Source organism: Nicotiana tomentosiformis, chromosome 7 (genome assembly GCF_000390325.3).
Source record: "Nicotiana tomentosiformis chromosome 7, ASM39032v3, whole genome shotgun sequence".
NCBI classification, from domain to species: Eukaryota; Viridiplantae; Streptophyta; class Magnoliopsida; order Solanales; family Solanaceae; genus Nicotiana; species Nicotiana tomentosiformis.
The window spans coordinates 98138184-98158527 of record NC_090818.1 but is presented as its reverse complement, the minus strand read 5'-3'; the positions used below and the strand labels follow the sequence as shown (position 1 = coordinate 98158527).

General features: G+C 37.5%; 1 protein-coding gene across 1 annotated transcript; it reads left to right on the top strand.

The window, feature by feature from the left end:
• The first annotated feature begins 19030 nt into the window (after nucleotides 1-19030).
• LOC138896072 (uncharacterized) lies at nucleotides 19031-19531 on the top strand. The gene has a single exon (XM_070180851.1). It carries the CDS (start codon nucleotides 19031-19033, stop codon nucleotides 19529-19531), a length of 501 nt encoding a protein of 166 aa, XP_070036952.1.
• Nucleotides 19532-20344: the final 813 nt, after the last annotated feature.

The window sequence follows — 20344 nt, the reverse complement described above, 5'->3', positions numbered from 1 at the left end:
TGATTAAGAATTTCCTTACGGGATCCTTTTGCAACCACTCCTTAGCTTCCCCCAGTAGTGAAAAGGGAAATAGTGTCAGCCTGACATAGTCCTTGGAAACGTTCGGATAATTGTAAGTGTCCGTAATTTCCAGGAAGTTCTGAATATGCCTTTAAGGGTCTTCATGAGATAGACCCACATATTGCCCTATGGATTGAATCAGTTGTACCATGTACTGTTTGAGTTCAAAATGACCCGTGATATCAGGCTTCACAATAGCCTGAGTCATATTAGCAAGATTGGGCCTTGCAGATTCTATCACTTGACTCTCTTCATTACCTTCCATCTCTATTGGTTGTGGTTGAACTACGATGTCCAACTCTATTTCTATTCTAGTTCTAGCTTCGACTTCCCTCCTCACTCTATGAAGTGTTCGTTCAATTTCAGGATCAAGGGGAAGGAGGTTGTTTGTATTTCTACACCTCCTCATTCAAGAGAAGAGTATGCGTTAACATAAACAAGGCAAACTGAAAGTAAAAACTTAAACAAATAACTAATAACTCGAGTCCGGAAGGATTTCGGAGTGAAATGAGACACTTAGTCTCATAATCGAAAGCTTAAGTTAGAAATAGTTGACCGGATGTTGATCTATGTGTAAACGACCTCAGATTTGAATTTTGATGATTCCAGTAGCTCCGTATGGTGATTTTGGACTTAGGAGCGTGTCCAGAAAATTATTTGGAGGTCCGTAGTGGAATTAGGCTTGAAATGGCGAAAGTTGAATTTTTTAGAAAGTTTTACCGGGGAGTTGACTTTTTGATATCTGGGTCAAAATATGATTCTGGAAATTTGAGTAGCTTCGTTATGTCAAATGTGACTTGTCTGCAAATTTTGAGGTCAATCGGACATGATTTGATAAGTTTCGGCGTCATTTGTAGAATTTGAAATTTCAAAGTTCATTAGGCTTGAATTGGGGTATAATTCATGGTTTTAGCATTTTTTGAGGTGATTTGAGGGTTTGACTAAGTTTATATCATGTTTTAAGTCTTGTTGGTATATTTGGTTGAAGTCTCGGGGGCCTCGGGCGTATTTCGGATGGTATTCGGAATATTTTCCTTCATTTTGGCACTGTTGTTTGCTGGTGTTTCAAACCTTCTTTGCAATCGCGAAGATTGGGACGCGATCGCGTACTGTATCATAGGAGCTGACAATTTTCCTTCATCATGTTCGCGCCAGTGACATCGTGTTCGCGAACCTTTGTAAGGTCTGGGCATCGCGTTCGCGCCCTTATGACTGCGTTCGCGTAGAGTAAGTGGAGTAGAAGTGGAGGTCACGCGTTTGTGCTTCGCGACCGCGTAGGTCTGTGAAGTTGTGTATTGCGATCGCGTGGTCAGGTCTGCAATCGCGTAAGGTTAAAACTGGTCAAGGGTAAAATGTACTTCGTGATCGCGTGAGATTGTCCGCGATCGCGTAGAGTAAATGACTGGGCAGAGAGTTTAAGTTCTGAAAATGGGACTTCGATCCATTTTCCATTTTTACTGATTTGGAGCTCGAGAATAGGCAATTTTTGGGAGATTTTCAAGGAAACCAACGGGGTAAGTGTTCTTAACTCAATATTGGTCAAATCACTCGAATCTATGGTTGTTTTTAACATTTAATTAGTGAATTAAGTTGAAAAATGGTGAAAAACCCTCTCTGTTTAATTTGAATATTTTAGGGTCGAGTTGATGTCAGATTTGAGTAAAATTTGTATGGTTGGACTCGTGGTTTAATGGGCGTTCATATTTTGTAGCTTTTGTCGGGTTAAGAGACATGGGGCCCACTGGCAATTTTTTAGTTAATTTCAGATTTTTATTGGAAAATTAGTATTTCCTTATGGAATTGATTACAATAATTGGTATTGACTGAATCGAATTAATTGTGGCTAGATTCGATCAGTTCAGAAGTTGATACGTACACAATGGGATTTCTAGAGCATTGTTTAGCTTGGATTCGTCTTGTTCGAGGTAAGTAACTCTTCTAATCTTGGAGTTGAGGGTATGAACGCTGAAAATACGTATTATGTGAATTGTTTAGAGGTGACGCACATGCTAGGTGACGAGCGTGTGGGCGTGCACCATAGAAATTGGGACGTAATTGTTTCCATGGAATTTTGTAGTCAAATAATCTTGGTATTTTCTATGCAGTTTTATGTGTTAAAGAAATTTAGCTGAGAATCATATTAAAAATCATGTTGAGGCTATGTGTCAGTATTATTGGGACCCGCAGGGGTCATATTGCTGTGAATTATTTGTTTAAATTGAAAATTTGTACTCAGTCATATTCATTTCATTACATATCATTTCTCAGTCTCTGTTGTTATTTATTGATACATCATATCATCATTCTCGGGCTATTTTCATGATATTGTGAGCCCATGAGAGAGAGACTGGAGAGATTGATGACTGAGTGAGGCCGAGGGCCTGATTGTGAGGATAATTATGGAATCGGGCTGCACACCGCAGCAGGCCATATTGGCTTTATATACTTTATTATTATGGGATCGGGTTGCACGCCGCAGCAGGCCAGATTGGCTTATTATAGAACGTGAGTTGTCAGTGCGGATACAAATATTGATACTATAGAACATGAGTTGTCCGTGCAGCACGTGAGTTGTCCATACAGATTATAGAGCTTGGGCTGAAGGAGCCCCTCCGGAGTCTGTACACACCCCCAGTGAGCGTAGGTACCTACTGAGTGCGAGTGCCGAGCGATTGAGAGGATTGAGTGACTGTGAGGACTGAGTGACTGTGAGGACTGAGTGATGAGGAGGACTGACTGAATTGATACTATGAGAGTATGCATATGAGTTCATCTCTGAGATATATTGCATTGACATGCACACACGACATACAGGCATAGAGATGTATTTTTCCTCATGTTGTACGATATTACATCATTCCTGATTTCTCACACATGTTGGCAGATGGGTATCGTGATGCATTTTTTTTACACTTGTTATCTAGAAAGAAAAATGAAACATCTTATTATTATTGAAAGGAATTTTATTTTGGAAAAAATTACTGTTTTCAAACTTACTTATATTTTTGGCAACTTCGGTAAATGACTTGGGATTTTCACTGATGCACTTGAAAGGCAGAACTATTTTCAGAAATCATGATTTGGCTGAGCATTTATTCTTTGAGTTACTTCTTTTATTAATTGATTTATGTTGTTATGAACTGCTGTTGGTTATTGGAGTTGGACTCTGACCTTGGTAAACATAAATCGTCCGATGTGAGATGTGCATAGTGGTAGACGACTAAGTTATGTCTCTTTATCGAGAGATACAGAGGATACTCCAGGCACAGAGAGGGAGACATCACATCTGGTGGAGACGTCACAACCTTCATCTAGTCCAGTGCACCTCGGAGTTCCCCCAGAGATTGTGTGCCTACTCAAACGTAGGTTTGTTTGTATTACTATTACTTTAATTTTTTACCTTAATTATTAGTCAGTAATAACTAAATTATCTATATATTTTTAAAGATTTCTCCATCACCTATCACAGAGGCCACAGTGTGTGATACAGCATTGCCGGAGACGCATGATCATAATCAGGAGTCAGCTGAGACACTGGTTTGACTATTAGATATTGTTTTTACTATTATGTTACTATTTTATATTTCATTTACTAAAATATGTTACTATTTTGTAGGTTATTGATGGATCAACGGGCACCTCTACTAATCCTGATAGCCTTCCAAACGATCATGTTGTAGCGCATCCTCAGATAAAGAGGCAACAGGATGAGGATGATTCCGATAGCGTAGTCGGTCGGGATGGTATGCGCCTCAGGCCAGCCAATACTTTAAAGCATACAGGTTGTGGCATTGATATGTATTTTGATTTGTATATATGGCATTAAATATTTTTGTTAATATTATTGATGTTTTACATTATAAGAGCATGCATTTTTAGTTTTAGTCTTATTGATTAGTTTAAAACTAGAACACAAAAAATAAGGCAGATTAATATAAATTAAAATACGTTAAAAAAAATATACATAATACATGAAACCTACAAAATAAAAATAAAAACTACACTTAAAATAGCCATGTGTTTGTTTAGTCACTATCACCCAATATTCTCTGCTTCAACCATTGAAATGTTTCTTGCAGCCGATTATTTTCTTCTGCCTCTTTCCGTTGCTCCTTTACTACCGCAAGTTGTTCTTCGAGTTTCCAAATCTGTATTTTGTACTCACCATTACGATTTCAAAGATTTAGCAAACATGATTTGTAGTATTCTTGGTTAATGGTTTCATCATACCATTCTTCAAAATAACATTGATTTTCATCCTACAAATGGTGATGATAACAAAAGAATGAGCATGTTATAAATAATCTATTAACCAGCATAACTTTCAATATTAATAACTCACAACTTGTTTACATATCCAACATTTGCAACCTAGATTGCAAGTTGACCAACATGGATTCAAAATTGTACTTCTGCCACAGTAACACCTAGGTACGTCAATGCGTCCAGACATACCGTATTGCTTGAACTTGAAAATTTTATGGAAAATTATATTCTTTGTCTGGTTAAGCCGCAAATAATAAAGTAAAATGCGCGGGATTTTTATAGGCTACAATGAATGATTTTAGGTTGTATAACGCATATTATTGATGCGCTATGTTTCACGTACAAAGAATTCATTACGGTACAAGTGCGTGCAGGCTTTTTCAGGTCGATAAGACAAGACACATAATGCATATTGTTGATGCACTATGTTTCACGTACAAAGGAGAAATAGTGCCCAACAGTGACGATAATGTCGAATGAAAATCGTTATTTATTTCTTCAAGTTATTTTTAACTATTGTATTGAATCTTCAATGCTAATTGTCAATTAGATTTAAGACTATTGGAAACATAACTTTATTTCATAAATATTGCAAGCATCACCATTACAGACATTTGTACAACAAAATATACTGATACAAATAACTAATTTTATGCTTGAAAATTGCCAACATTGGATGAACTACCACCAGGAGTTGAATTGCCACCGCTTCTCAAACCGACTAAAGGACATTTATGGTGATTGTGTCCTGTTTGGGAACATATACCACATTTATGCGCATAAACGGTATCATTAACATACATTTGGTTCTATATCTGTATTCTTTTTTGCATTTGTCAGCGATGCACAAAATCCTTGTTACACACCATTTTAAATAGTTTCAGCGGCAAATAATGCTCAGAACCCACTGGTTCTAAGTGGCCGCTATAGGTGTTTAAGTATGCAGTCACACTATATTATTTATCAACATACCTCATCGCTGCAAACCCAGCATGTTGAAAGCACTTCATGGCATGTGAGCATGGCAAGTGATAAATCGACCATTTCCCAAATGAACAGAATCGCATGGATTCAATGATGGTGTGGGTATTATTATCACAGTTTTGATGCAAATCGATACGAACTTCAAAAATATTTTGATCGGTGCAATATTGCAAATATGTATGTCACTATGCTTGCTTCCTATATTTCTCAAATCGTTTCATCGGTTGTGGCATAAATTGAATACCTCTTTCCAACAAGGACGATGCACTTCGGGATCTTTCAACAAACCTCTCCGCCATCTGCTTGAATGACATCCGCATCATGGCAGTGACAGGCAATCCACGGGCAGATTTCAACAATCCGTTGAAAGACTGACACATTTGTAGTCAAAATTTCCCATCTTCTGCCACCATCCTTATGCAAAGTCCACTTATCAAGCTCATGTTGCATCAACCAACGATAAGCTCCTGGGTCTTTCTGCCTATCAATTCCAATCGCATCCTGAATTTACACTCTTGATGGTCTGTTGCAGCCATCCACATTAAATCATGTAAGCTCTTGGTCGGATAAGCCCGTTGGAAGTTGGTTTTCAAGTGCCTAACACAATAACAGTGGTAGGCATACGGCTCCTTCCATGCATCCAAAGTCTGCATAGACCTTAAAATCCCACCATGCCGATTAGATATTAGACAAATACATGAACGCTATCTCACAACATAATCCTTCAAGTGATTTAAAAACCATGTCCAAGTCTCCTAACTTTCATTGGCATAAATTGCAAATGCGAGGGGAAATATGCTTTCATTAGCATCTATTGCAACGGAAATCAACATCTTTATATCATACTTTCCATATACATGTGTGCCTTCTATGGAGATTACCGGCCAACAATGCACAAAAATTATCAATGGCTGGTTTAAATGCCCAGAACACATATCTGAATATGTATTCTGGTATTTCCATACTCCGGTCAAGCTTACATTCAACAACAGTCCCAGGGTTAAAGTATTTCAAAGCAGCCATGTACCTCGGTAGAGCGGCAAATTACTTATCCCAATAACTATAAACAATCTCAAACGCATGTTTACGCCCCAAAAATGCCTTTTTTTTGGTAATGGTACACCCATATACCTGCGCAATTGATGTTATACACTCTTTCACCTTGTACTTTATGGACGATTCAATGTGTGAAATCAAGACAAGGGAAATCAAGTCAGCATTCAAGTTAAAATAATTCCCATTGAATGTGTCCATATCACAAGTGTGCTTGCCAATGTATTTTCCCACCATCCACATATTAGTTTTCAACTTTCTCGCACGTAGTATCCACTTACAACCTTGATCCTATCTACGATAATCGTATATATTTGCTTAGATGACTCATTAACCTCGATCTCACGACAGTTTTTTATGCTGTAAATTCGCACCGCCCTGCTAAGGCGCGTTTTATCAGCAAAAAGTATATTCTTAGAGAGCTCCGTTGTTCTAAATTCATCCCACATTGTTGTACGAATGTAATCAAGATCCCTTGTAAGGGCATCCACATCCGGCATATTGGGCAACTGATTAAGGTAGGAAATTTTCTTTTAATAAAAGGGCACATGGGACTCATAGACTGTGGATCTAACGGTAGATGGAATCTGCATATATGGAGCATGCTCATTTGTGCCATCATGCTCCCTCGTCAAATCAGGTTGCTCATTCTCATTCTCATTAGCAAAGTGCGGTTCATCATTATCGTAGCCCTCATCAGGGAAGGGTGTATCATCTCCATACTCATCAGCGTTGTTGTCATAATCATTGTCATTTTCCTCACTTTGTGCATCTGTCAGGTCCTGATTAAATATATCGTCTTCGGGCAACTAAGTAAGGACAGGACCATCATGTTGCTCGTTTTCACTGCACAACCAATAAAATAATGAGTTTCTCAAAGTCATCCCAACATAATATATTAACTTTATTTCTTAACTTATAATTCATAATCTATAGATAGCTCACGATATACATTATCGAGTTGTTGATGACTCGCAGATGGACCAGCATGATCCAAACCTCCAAAATTAGGTATATTCTAACTGTTGCTTGGTTCATAACTTGTAAAATTCATATCTGGTCGGTACCCTCTTTGGATGATATAAGTGTTAGTACGAATAAGATACATAAAAAAATAATCATACTACAACAAGGAAAATTGAAATTTATCACTCATCGTGTGAATTATGTAAATTTGGGGAGAAATTATGTCATCGCTCCTCATTTGCCCGTGGAGATAAGTTTAGATCTAGCCAGTCTCTTTCAAACGGAACCTGTTCGGATAAAACTGCTCCAAAAATATCACCAGATGATTGAGGGTTATCCATATTTTGCCGAACCTCAATATAGTTGACGTCTTCAGACTTGACATACATTTTTAGCATTTTGATCACAAGAAGATCCCGGTATTCATCCGGAGTCCTCAAAAAATCTTTTAGAGTTTCATCATCTTCGATGTTAAACTCAATATAACAAGCAACCCCTTGCGGAGTAAGCAAATAAGGATATCTTTCGGTTACCTTAATTTAACGGTTTCTTTTACAAATCAAAGATATAAATCTATCGTACTCCAATATGAGTGGCAACTTAACAATACTCTGTGGAGAACAACTATAGTATATTGAGTTATTGTCCACGAAAACCTCATCTCCCCCCTCCCCCCTCCATATATAATGCAACCTTAATTTTTCGCTCTTCAAACATTCTGCCAAAATGCAGAAAAAAATTGAGTAAGCAAATATTTTGGAATGAGTAAGCAAAATACTGGCTGAATAATGAATTTTTGAAGAAGGAATGTTGGTCCTTAAGTTAGCAAATATTCAGTGCGAGGGGGACAATAATTGGTGGATATAGCACATGTCTTATATGTGTTGTACCAATAGCGCATATAAGACATGCGTTATACTCACCAATTATTGTGGGTCAAATAAATAAGCATAGCGCATCAAATTCATGCGCTATATATAAAAATGTTCTTAAGTCTTTTTTCCATTTATTTTGATGTTATAAGTCCATTTTTGCTAACACTTTAGTTCCAGAACCGGGAAAGGCGTACTGTAGTTTGTAAACTGAGATAATTTGACAGCCTTTAGAGGAAAGGGTTGTGAAAATTTGACATGACAGATGAATGATGTATAAATGTCATTTGACAGATCTGCCCCATCTTTTACACAGGCAGTTGTAGCCAAGTAAGAATTCAAATGTATCATCATCTTGCCCTGAGAAAATATTGCATACGACAGTCATCACCCACACAGCTGACAGACCAAACGTTCAATTTATTCATTCGTCTGTTCCTTTTTGTTTTGAATATTTTGGCTACTGTGTTTTCTTTCTCGCTGCTTCCTCGACATATTTTCCTCTTGAGAATCATGAAAAACTTTATGATATCTCCTAAAACGTTAAGTTTCAAATATTCATTCTCAATTTTAACTTCAAATTAGCTTTTCTATTTCAATCACATAATGTCAAATGCCTACGAAATATCTTTTTGAGTTAAAGTAGCTACTTGTTAAAGTAGTTTGATACTCTCTAGTAGGGGTGTTCCTCGGTCGGTACGGTACGGTATTTAAATATTTCGGTTCGGTATTTTCGGTATTCGGTTTTTTAAAATGCAATACCAATACCATACCTAATTAAATTCGGTATGGTTCGGTTTTTCTCCTTTCGATTTCGGTTTATTCGGTTTGGTAACTTCGGCTTAATATTAACTAGTGCATAGAGTCATAGATTGTAATATTCTAAATTAAAATACTCAAAAGTACAAAACTAGAAACATTTGTTGACAAAAGTTTTGTCCAAAACTGGCAAATATCAACCTAGAGAGAGAAAACTTTACATAAAAGAAGAAATTTGATCATTAAAAATATTTTGTTACTTTCTTAGAGTTAATTGGCGAACTTAGAGAATAATGAAAAATAAAATTTTAAATTTTTATATTTATGTTATAATCAATAATATGTGTATTGTGTAATATAATATATATTTCGGTACAGTATCGGTATTTCGGTATTTCATTTTAAAATACCAAATATCATACCAAATACCAATATTTATTAAAACTTAAATCAAATACCATACCGAATACTAAAATATCGAATACCAAATACCAAAATTTTTGATTTCGATACAGTAATTCGGTATTTACCAAATTATGCATGGCCCTACTCTCTACTAGTGTGTTCAACGGTTGTTGTTTTTCACTGCAGAAAGAAATTATTACGAGTCAATTAATTTTACTAGGCTTGTATTAATTATTTATTAATACATACATATATTACGTACTTTGTTCAATTTTAAAGTTTGGTAGGGTTCAGTTCCTTCAATCTTGTTTGATATTTTAAACAACAAACAGCATAAGTTGTCTTAATGGTTTGGAGACAAGCGTAACTTAGGTCCTGATTCCAAAAGATTTGAGATATAACTGTCAAACAAAACAATCAAAATTGTTTTATTCGAATTGCTTAAGGATGTCGATCCTACACGTAGGTACATTATATGCAGTAAAAAATTAGAAGCAGGAATCACGTAACTCAAATTAATGGAATTAGAATCTCCTTTCCTTAATTCATGGCTATATGCTTGCTAAACCGACACTGAAGATACGGACTTAATCTTTTTCTTTTTCTACATGGCTATATTTTGTATGATGTTAAGTTTTTTTCTCGATGAATTCTTTTCAACTTTTTGCTAGTCCTGACTTATCGATCTCCAAATAAAAATGACTGACCTACCGGAAATGGTTCTTCACCCTCTCTTCTTGGAAATCATTTTCCCTTTCTAGGAAATGTAAGACCATGAATCTCTGGTGGAAAATATTTTCCCCTCACCTAGTATTATTATATGGTAGTTACTTTTATTTTTATTATCATGAAGTGTGATGAGATGAATGAAATTTTTTCATTTTCAGATAAAAGTTTTGAATTTCTGTAGGATACAACAACAACAACCCAGTAAAATTTCACTAATGAGGTCTGGGGAGGATAGTGTGTACGCAGACCTTACCCCTACCCGAAGGAGTAGAGAGGCTATTTCCGAAAAATATGTCGATTAATGAGTTTTACAAACACTTTAGATTCAGTAAGTAAAAGAGAGATCTTGAATTAAGAAAGTGAATCTAGAAATCCATTCAAATATAAATAAAGAAAATAGTCCAGAAAATTAGCCATACCTAACATAAATATGTACTTCTGTTTCAAACCAATGTTCAAATCTTATTTGCTGTCAGTTTTTGTACTACTGTATCTTTTATATTCCTTGCCCAACGGATTGAATTAAAATATCTGCGGAAGAATCCTTTGCAGATTTTATTTCCTAAAAACATAATTGGTCGCCACATCTTGAGTTAAAATGACATTGACGTTGAAATAAACATATTCTTCTTTTTCTCGAAAATTTCAATTTCAATTCAAGTATTATAATCGTTTTTCTCTTACTCTGGTCTCTAATATAAGTACTCCCTTGTTTATCATTACGTATTGTATTGTATTATAATTTTAAATAAAATATTTATTTTAATTATTATTTAAATTTATTGTATCGAATTGTTAAATCCGTCGTTACGTAACGATAAAAAGAGATATTTTATGGAACGATCGATTTAGTATGGTCGCGTCGTTACTTTATTTTGTTCTCTCATCTTACCCTTCATTATAATTAAATAATTCTATTATATCATTTACCCTACCTATTTATATAATAATTCTATCTCGTACTTTACTTTTTATTTATAATATTGTAAGTTTGTTCTTCATATTATTGGTGCATGATATCATGAAACGACGACAAACAATACAATATATACAAACTTTGTATGAATCAAAATGATATAGTACAATATAATACGTAATGAAACGATACATAACAACCATCCAAACAAGCTGTAACCGGGTTGGCGATTTTTTACCTCGGCTATTAGGGTTTAGTCATATTTTAATTGTAATTGCAAAGTAGCCATTGGTCCGATCAAATTAATATTTCCCCCCAACTAAAACACAAAATATAATTCCAACAATCGGTAGTATTTCAAAGCTTTGGCAAGTATAACCCCAATAAAATATACTGAAGTTCTAACCAGGAGCAATTCTTGTTGTTTGAACATTTACTAGTTCAAACTCGAGTGACCCTAATAGCAAAGTTATTACAGAGGATAACATTCAATTCAACCTTCATAAATTATTTCTTGAGTTTGAATGTGAAGTTAACTCCAGGAAAAAATCATGGAACTTGAACCTTTATTATTTTGAACTCCAGGAATCATTCCTGGAGTTTTACTCAATGTGAAACTCAAAACAGGAGAATCTTGAACATTATGAGTTTTCATCACACCAACAAGTTTTTTGTCTTGGGTTCGGTTAAGTGTCCCAAGCCTTTAGCAATTAGTATTCAATCATTAATCTAAGAGGATTGATCAGATCGTTGTGCAGATCACGTGTGTCTTCGTATTTTTTCTTCTGGGTTTGTTGCTGGTTCGTTCTTTCTAATTACAAAGAAAAAGTAACTGAAGTTTAGCTTTTAAAAGTTCTAAACTACGTCATATGATAGCTGAAGTTTCACCTTTAAAAGTCCTAAACACTAGCACATGGTGTTGGAGTTTCACCTTTAAAAATTTTGAACTCTAGCATATAGTTCATTTTTGAACTTAGAGCAAAATATATTAGGGTTTTACTTGTCAAAATTTCAAACTCCAATACCGATTGTTGGAGTTGTTCCGTATTTTAATTAGAGGGTATTTTTGTCCAAATATTTTTTGTATCTAAAGAGTGGCTAAATAATAATAACTTTTTAAATGCTATCCAAACTCTAATAGTAGGGGTTAAAAATAGCTATTTTCCAATTTCTCAATAATAGTTGTTAGAGTGTCTTGTAACGGTTGAGAGGATGGGCTGACTTATAAAAATGATTTTCATCGTATGAGTTAACTAATTTTGAAATTAAGTTAGATTTTAATATCCATTTTCATAACTCTAGATCTGTCGCCAGGGTCGGACTAAAGTTTAACTAAAATAAATTCCGTACTATGAATTTGTAGAAGTGCTTTTCACCTCTACATTTAATTAGTGGGTTTTCTTAACTCTGTTTTTTCCCCTCTTTTGGTGATAGGAAACATAGTAGTTAGCTTCTTGGTACATTGGAAGAGGCGGATCTATATAGAGTGAGGGGTGGTACGCCACCCGATTACTTCGATAGAATTTCATATTAGTATTGGTATTATACTGATATTTCATGTTAAAATGCTATATAAACAAAGCGTGGCACCCTGAATACCAAAATTATGGTAAATACCACGGTTCAACTGCTTCCTGCCTAGGCCAAGTCCCAAGATCGACTCCCCACTCAACTCATTTCTTAGCAAAATCAATTTTGCTTTTCTTGTTCCCTCTTTTCCAGATTTTTCTTTTCTTCTCTCTTAATTTCTTAATTTATTATTTTCATCATTGTATTCTCCGTCTGTAATATTCCATTTCTATTAGTTATTTAGATTATAAAAGTATATTTATTTTTATTTTTCTTTTCTAAATCTCGAATTTTGAAATTTCAATATACTTTTAATCATTTTTCTTTTGATCTAGTTAATATTATTTTTTTCTTGAAGGATCGTCAAATATTTTTAGTTTGGTTATCACGTGTGTATTTATGTACCAAAAAATATTATAAAATGAACCGAATTAATTGAAAAATGGATCGAATCGAACCGAGTTAATTCAAAACTGAGCGAACTAGCCAAATGTACACCTTAATTAGACATTCTTGACTAGAGATAAGGTTACATTAAAGATATTGACACCAATGAAATCTGGATTCGCCTCAGGTCATTAGTAATAACTTTTAGGAAACAAACTTCACATTATCTACACTGACAAGAGTAGGTAATTGTTTTTTTACATTATCAACACCAAACATGTACAACATGACATTTATACTAGTAGAAAAGATGCTCTTCTAGAAGTCTAACATTTTGCATGGCTATATCAATAGAACACTATTGGATCGACATGTTTCAACCAAATATTCTGGACAAATTTGAAAGATAATGATGGTTTTGCAAATGGCTGGCCACTAATGTGGCCTTGTCTTTTGCAGACAAGTCGACATAGAACAACCCACGATGGCTTTTAGGGTTTTGCATTATTTATAAATTTATTTTTGTTATGACTAGCACTTTTAAATTTTATGCAAATTTTAGTTTCCGTGCTTTCTTTATAGACATCAACACATGATATGCCTCCACCAGCATTCTCAACAAACAATTTACAAATATAAATGAGTAGACACCTCCAAATTGAAATAACTAACACCCATTTTACGGGATTTATTATATTCCATAATATTGAGATATATACAAAACTCATAAGAACAATTACGCCAAGACAATTACGCCATTAAGTGAGAAAGATCTCGTGGTTATGTTATATAAACTTGCAAGGAAACGACTAGACTAAAATAAATAAATAATAATAATAACAACAACAACAACAATAATAATAATAATACAACAACAACATACCCAGTATTATCCCACACCGTGGAGTCTGGGGAGGGTAGTGTGTACGCAGACCTTACCCCTACCTAGTGAGGATAGAGAGGTTGTTTCCAATAGACCCTCGACTCAGGAAAGCATAAGCACCACATTAATAAAAATATAGACAAGAAGGGACAGTACCACAAAGTCATATAAAAGCAGAATAAAAATAACAAGGTAGTAAGGTGATCAACAATGAAAGAAAACAACGGTTAGTTAGAAAAACCTCCTACCAACAGAAAGCTAGACTGCGTACCAATACTACTGTTATGAATACTCTAGACTACCTACTCTACTACCCTAATCCTCGACCTTCATACCTTCCTATCAAGGGTAATGTCTTCGGTCAGCTGAAGCTGGTCCATGTCTTGCCTAATCACCTCTCCCCACCTCTTCTTTGGCATGTACCTTTCCGTAGGCCCTCCAGTGGTAACCTCTCACATCTCCAATCCCCAATGGGTGAAGTCAATTTTGACGGTGTCGGAGGGACCGGTAGCGGATCTGGGAATGACAACGGGAATGATCCCTTCAAAACTGAACTTATGAGGTTTATGAGGGGAATGGATCAAAATGCGAAGGAGTTTCACGCCCGAATGGATCATATTACGGACGCACCACCAGTTCTGAAAGGCCAGATTCAAAGAAATACACACAATTATCGTTTAAGCCGAGCGCAGCGTTGGAGTTAATTCTAAAGATGTTCAAAATGCCGGACATACCAAAGTACGATGGGACCTCGGATCTGCAGGAACACACCACAACCTACACCACGGCTGTGAAAAGGAACGATTTGGCTCAACATGAGATTGAGTCGGCCTTGCTAAAAAATTGGCGAAACCCTCACAAAAGGGGCCCTGACATGGTATTCTCTTTTACCCGAGCACTCAATTAACTCTTTCGAGATGCTTGCAGATTCGTTCATTAAGGCTCATGCCGGAGCAAGGAAGGTTCGGGCCAGAAAGGCGGACATATTTAGGATCGCGCAAGGCTCATCTGAACTGTTGTGGGAGTTTATGATCCGTTTTCAAAAGGAGAGGATGCCGCTACCGGCGGTACCAGATGAGTGGGCAGTAGAGGCATTCACAAAGGGGCTAAATCCGTGGAGCTCTGATGCCTCCGAAAGCTGAATGAAAGCCTGCTCGAGTTTTAAGCAACCACATGGGCGGATGTCCATAATCGCTATGAGTCTAAAATAAGGATAGAAGATGATCAACTCGGGTTCCCGATATCAATCAAGGGACGGGATAGGGACAAAAACCAGGATAAGGTTAAAAGCGACTTTGATACGGATCAGCAATCCTCTAGAGGTCATTTTTTGTCGTATCAAAGAATCGAAGGACGCATCAGCAAAGGGTTTCGGTCCTCGTATAGGTTCACTTCTGATAAAAGAATCGATTATTGCCGTAACAACAGGTCGTTACAAGAAAAAGAGGTACTAGGGGCCCGAGACTCCATATATCCCAGGTTATCGTATTATAACTTCAACATCAGCTTAGTAGAGCTGATATCGGTGATGAGGAATATCAAAGAAGCGCAATTCCCTAAGCCAATCAGATTCGATCCCAGCCAAAGAGATCCCAACTTGTGGTGTGAATATCATGGGACTCACGGTCATAGAACTGAGGACTGTCGGCATCTACGTGAAGAGGTGGCGACATTGTTGAAGAATGGCCATCTCAGGGAATATTTAAGTGATTGAGCCAAGAACAATTGCGGCCGAAGTCGGGATAATACAGAGCCTTCGAAGGCAACAGAAGACTCCCCTCAGTTGTCTATCAACATGATTTTTAGAGGGAATGAAATCAACGGTGTAACCTTCTCGATGGCCAAGAAAATAAATATATTGGTGACTTATAACAAGAGACTCCGAAAAGTCGTGGATGATGATATAACCTTCACGGAGGAAGACGCTGACAGACTTCTTCTGCCGCATAATGACGCTCTAGTAATCTCTCTTAATGTTTTAGATTTCAAAATTAAGCGTGTTTTGGTTGACCCAAGAAGCTCTACCAACATCATCCAATGGAGAGTGCTTGAGCAAGCAAAGCTGATCGGAAGCATCATTCCGGCGACAAAACTCTTAGCTGGATTCAACTTGACAAGTGTGACAACCCGAGGAGAGCTCCTACTACCCATGAATGCAAAGGGGTAACCAAGACCACCTTATTTGAAGTGGTAGATGGCGACATGGGCTACAATGTAATCCTCGGGCGGTCGCGGATACATGAGATGAAGGTCGTACCTTTGATATATCACCAGTTATTGAAATTTCCAACACTGGAAGGGATCAAGAAGATAAGAGGAGACCAACTGGCAGTAAGAGAGATGAACGCAGTAACAATTTCCAACAGCAAGGGGAAGGAGCCCATCAAATAGCAATTACAGAAACCGATGCCTTCTCCCTTCCCGAATGTAGACGATAAAGGCGAGAAGTCATCGGAATTCCACCAAGTGCTGAGATATTTTCAGGTAGTGGAGGAGACGGATGCTACAAAGTCAACCGCGGAAGAATTCGAGCAAGTGGCCGAGATGAAGTTTTGGAAAGGAAGTTTTACTTAGGAACATGACTCAATCCCGAACTCAGGTTAGAATTTATAAATTTTCTTAAAGCTAATGTAGAGTGCTTTGCGTGGTTGCACTCGGATATGACAGGTATCCTATTATAAGTGATCGTTCACAAGCTAAGCCTGGACCCAAACTTCCTACCGGTAAGGCAGAAGGAACGTCTGATTGTCGAGGTCAGGAACAAGTTTGTTAAAGAAGAGGTAACCTGACTACTCAATACCGGTTCTATTGGGAGGTAAAATATCCAGAATGGTTAGCCAATGTAGTTGTAGTTCTGAAGAAGAATAACAAGTTTAGAATGTGCGTAGATTATAAGGATTTAAATAAGGTGTGCCCTAAAGACTCGTTCCCATTGCCAAATATTGATTAAATAATTGATGCTACAGTCATACACGAGTTAATGAGCTTCCTTGATGCTCACTCCGGGTACAATCAAATCAAGATGAACCCGGAGGAACAGGAACAAACTTCTTTCATAATAGACTTTGGCACATATTGCTATAATATGATGTTATTTGGGCTTAAGAATGCCGTAGCTACTTACCAAAGGCTCGTTAACAAAATACTTGAGAATCAAATATGGGAAACAATTAAAGTATATATTGATGACATGTTAGTCAAGTCTTTGAATGCAGGAGATCATTTGAAGCACCTCTAAGAGACTTTCGACATTCTGAGGAAGCATAACATGAAGTTTAACCCAAAGAAATATGTGTTCGGGGTTAGTTCTAGTAAGTTCTTGTGGTTTCTGGTCTTGAAAAGAGGGATCTAGGTAAATCTCGATAAAATCAAAGCCATCGAAGACATCTTGGACCAGCTAACAAGCGTGAAAGAAGTGCAAAGATTAACCGGAAGGTTAGCATCCTTAAGCAGGTTCATCTCAAAATCCTCATAAAAGTGTCAGCACTTCTTCTCACTTCTCAAAAAGAAGAACAATTTTGAGTGGACTCCGGAATGCCAACAAGCCTTAAAAGACCTAAAAGGATACCTATCAAGCCCCCTATTACTGTCAAAACCAGGGGAAGGCGATCAGTTGCTAATATATCCTGTGGTCTCAGAAGTAGCGATAAGTGCCCTTTTAGTCCGAGAGAAAGAAGGTACGCAATTTTTTGTTTATTATGTAAGTAAAATATTATCAAGAGCGGAGACTCTCTATCCGCACCTCGAAAAGGTGGACTTAGCTCTCATAGTCGCCTCTAGAAAGCTTAGGCCTAATTTGCAGTGCTACCCGATAGCCATTGTGACAACTTTTCCCTTAAGGAATGTCCTTCACAATCCTGAGTTGTCAGGCCTTTTGGCTAAATGGGCAGTCAAATTAGTGAGTTTAACATTGAGTACAAACCCACGACTACGATCAATTCACAAGTTTTGGCTGACTTTGTGGCTGATTTCAATCTCGGGTTAATGCCCTAGGCTACTAAGGAAGTAGTGCTGGTGTCGAAAACGACATCAGGAGTCTGGACCTTCTTTACGGATGGAGCTTCCAATGTAAAAGGGCCCGGTCTCGGGGTAGTTCTAGTCACTCCCTCGGGAGAAATCCTGAGACATGCCATTAAGACTGTTCCATTAACTAACAATGAAGCCGAGTATGAAGCTTTGGTTGCAGGACTTGAAATAGCCCAGGGACTCGGCTCCGAGGCCATCGAGGTAAAGTGAGATTCCCAGCTGGTAGTAAACCAAGTATACAGGATTTTTGCCACGAAGTAAGAGTGTATGCAATAATAAGTGAACAAGGTTCAGGCATTGCTCGCACGATTTAGGGAATGGTCAATCGTACACATTCGAGGGAAAGAAAATATGGAAGCAGATGCATTGGCCAATTTTGGGTCATTTACGGAGATGAAAGGATATGACTTCAGTACCGACATTCAACTTCTACGTTCGGTATTGGATGTGGATGGTTACTTCGAACTCATTCCTCCAACGGCATTAGATGTGGATGGTTACTGTGAAGTCAATTCAACCAACCTAGTCTCGGACTGGAGGAATGAGTTCGTCGAATATCTTCGGCATGGCAAATTACCCGGAGACCCGAAAGCGTCCCGGGCACTACGAACCAAAGGAGCTCGTTACTACCTTATGGATGGGAAATTATATAGAAGATCATACCAAGGACCATTGGCCTGATGTCTGGGAGCCTCAGAGGTAGACAACGTGATGAGAGAAGTCCACGAAGGAATTTGCGGGAACCATTCCGGTGCAGATTTGTTGGTTCTAAAGTTGGTTAGGGCAGGCTACTATTGGCCTCAGATAGAGCAGGATGCAAAGGTATTTTTTCATAAGTGCGACAAATGCCAATGCCATGCACAATTGGTGCACCAACCGATAGAACTCTTGTATTCGATATTGTCCCCACGACCATTCATGAAATGGGGAATGGACATAGTCGGTTCTCTGCCACCGAGCCTCAAATAGGCAAGATTTCTTTTAGTTTTAACTGATTACTTCACTAAATGGGTTGAAACAGGTCCTTACCAAAAGATCAGTAAGTACGAAGTGGTCGACTTCATATGGGACCACATAATCTGCTGATTCGGAATACCGAGGTAGATTGCCTGCGACAATGGACCGTAGTTCATAGGTTCCAAAGTCACAAATTTTATGGAAGATTTGAAAATCAATAGGATTACCTATTCACCGTACCATCCAAGTGCTAACGGACAAGCAGAATCAACCAATAAGGTGATTATCCAAAACATTAAAAAGAGTTTAGAAGCTGCTAAAGTTAAATGGACCGAAGAGCTACCAGGTGTACTATGGGCATACCGGACAACGACGAAGTCGATCATGGGAAAAACACCTTTCTCTCTCGTATATGGCGCAGAAGCTCTGATACCGGTGGAAGTAAACGAAGAAGCAAACAATGAGGCGTTGTTGGTAAGGCTGGACTTGTTAGACGAGCATAGGCTCAAAAGCAAAGGATGGAAAGATATTATAATCGGAGGGTCAATCTCCGCTACTTCAAAAGTAGGAGACTTAGTTTTGAGAAAGGTGACTCAGAGCACTAGGGAAGTCAACGCCGGAATGCTAGGTCCAATATGGGAAGGTCCTTACCGAGTTTCAGCTATTACTGGTAAAGGGTCGTACGCGTTGGGGAATTAAGATGGAGTCAAGTTGCCCAGCAATTGGAATGTGACTCACCTCAAAACGTATTATTGCTGACAGATGCTACCAATACTGAAAGTATGTGCTGCACTCTTTTTCTCTTCGACCAGTTTTTTTCCAATTGGATTTTTCTAGCAAGGTTTTTAATGAGGCAGCAACGGAAAGCATACTACGAAGGGAGAGTCATCGGCAAAAGGAAAGACCTTTAGACACTAAGGCACGAAAATTTTCACATCGATAACAAATGGCTATATAGGTGGTTAAATAATCTTTGGTTTGTTGGCAAGCTTTGCCTTCCATCACTAAAAAGGATTATTTAACCATTTATGAGTCGTTTCTACCTATGAAGCAAGACACCCAGTGTTCGAATTCGCATGCTTCACATTTGAACACTAGGGGGGATAATATCTGATACGGCACCAGGAGTGCCACGAAAACCAGGACTGCGAGAATCGGGATCAATGTTCATCGGGACCGAGGACTGCATGATCAACCCTATAAAAATAAGTTGTACAAGTTAGCCACATGTACTGATAGTTTTTACTTTAGAAAAAAAATGCTTATGTACTTTTAAAGATAGAAGGAATAAAATCAAGTCCTTTATTTTTATCTTATTTCTTGTCCAAATTATGAGTTAACTTTATCATTTGAAAGTTAACAAAAACTTCAAATGCTTGTGCCGGAATAAACATGAGACGTCATCTTCAAGAGCACTGTAAACATAAGATGTCCCTCTCTTATGAAACCCTCATAGTAAAGGGTTGATTCCGAAAGGTTTCATTTTATGCCCGGAATCAAAAGTTATCAGAT

Excerpts from the sequence above, each read along its gene's own strand:
- LOC138896072 (XM_070180851.1), top strand. The coding sequence starts at position 19,031 with ATGGAAGATTTGAAAATCAATAGGATTACCTATTCACCGTACCATCCA.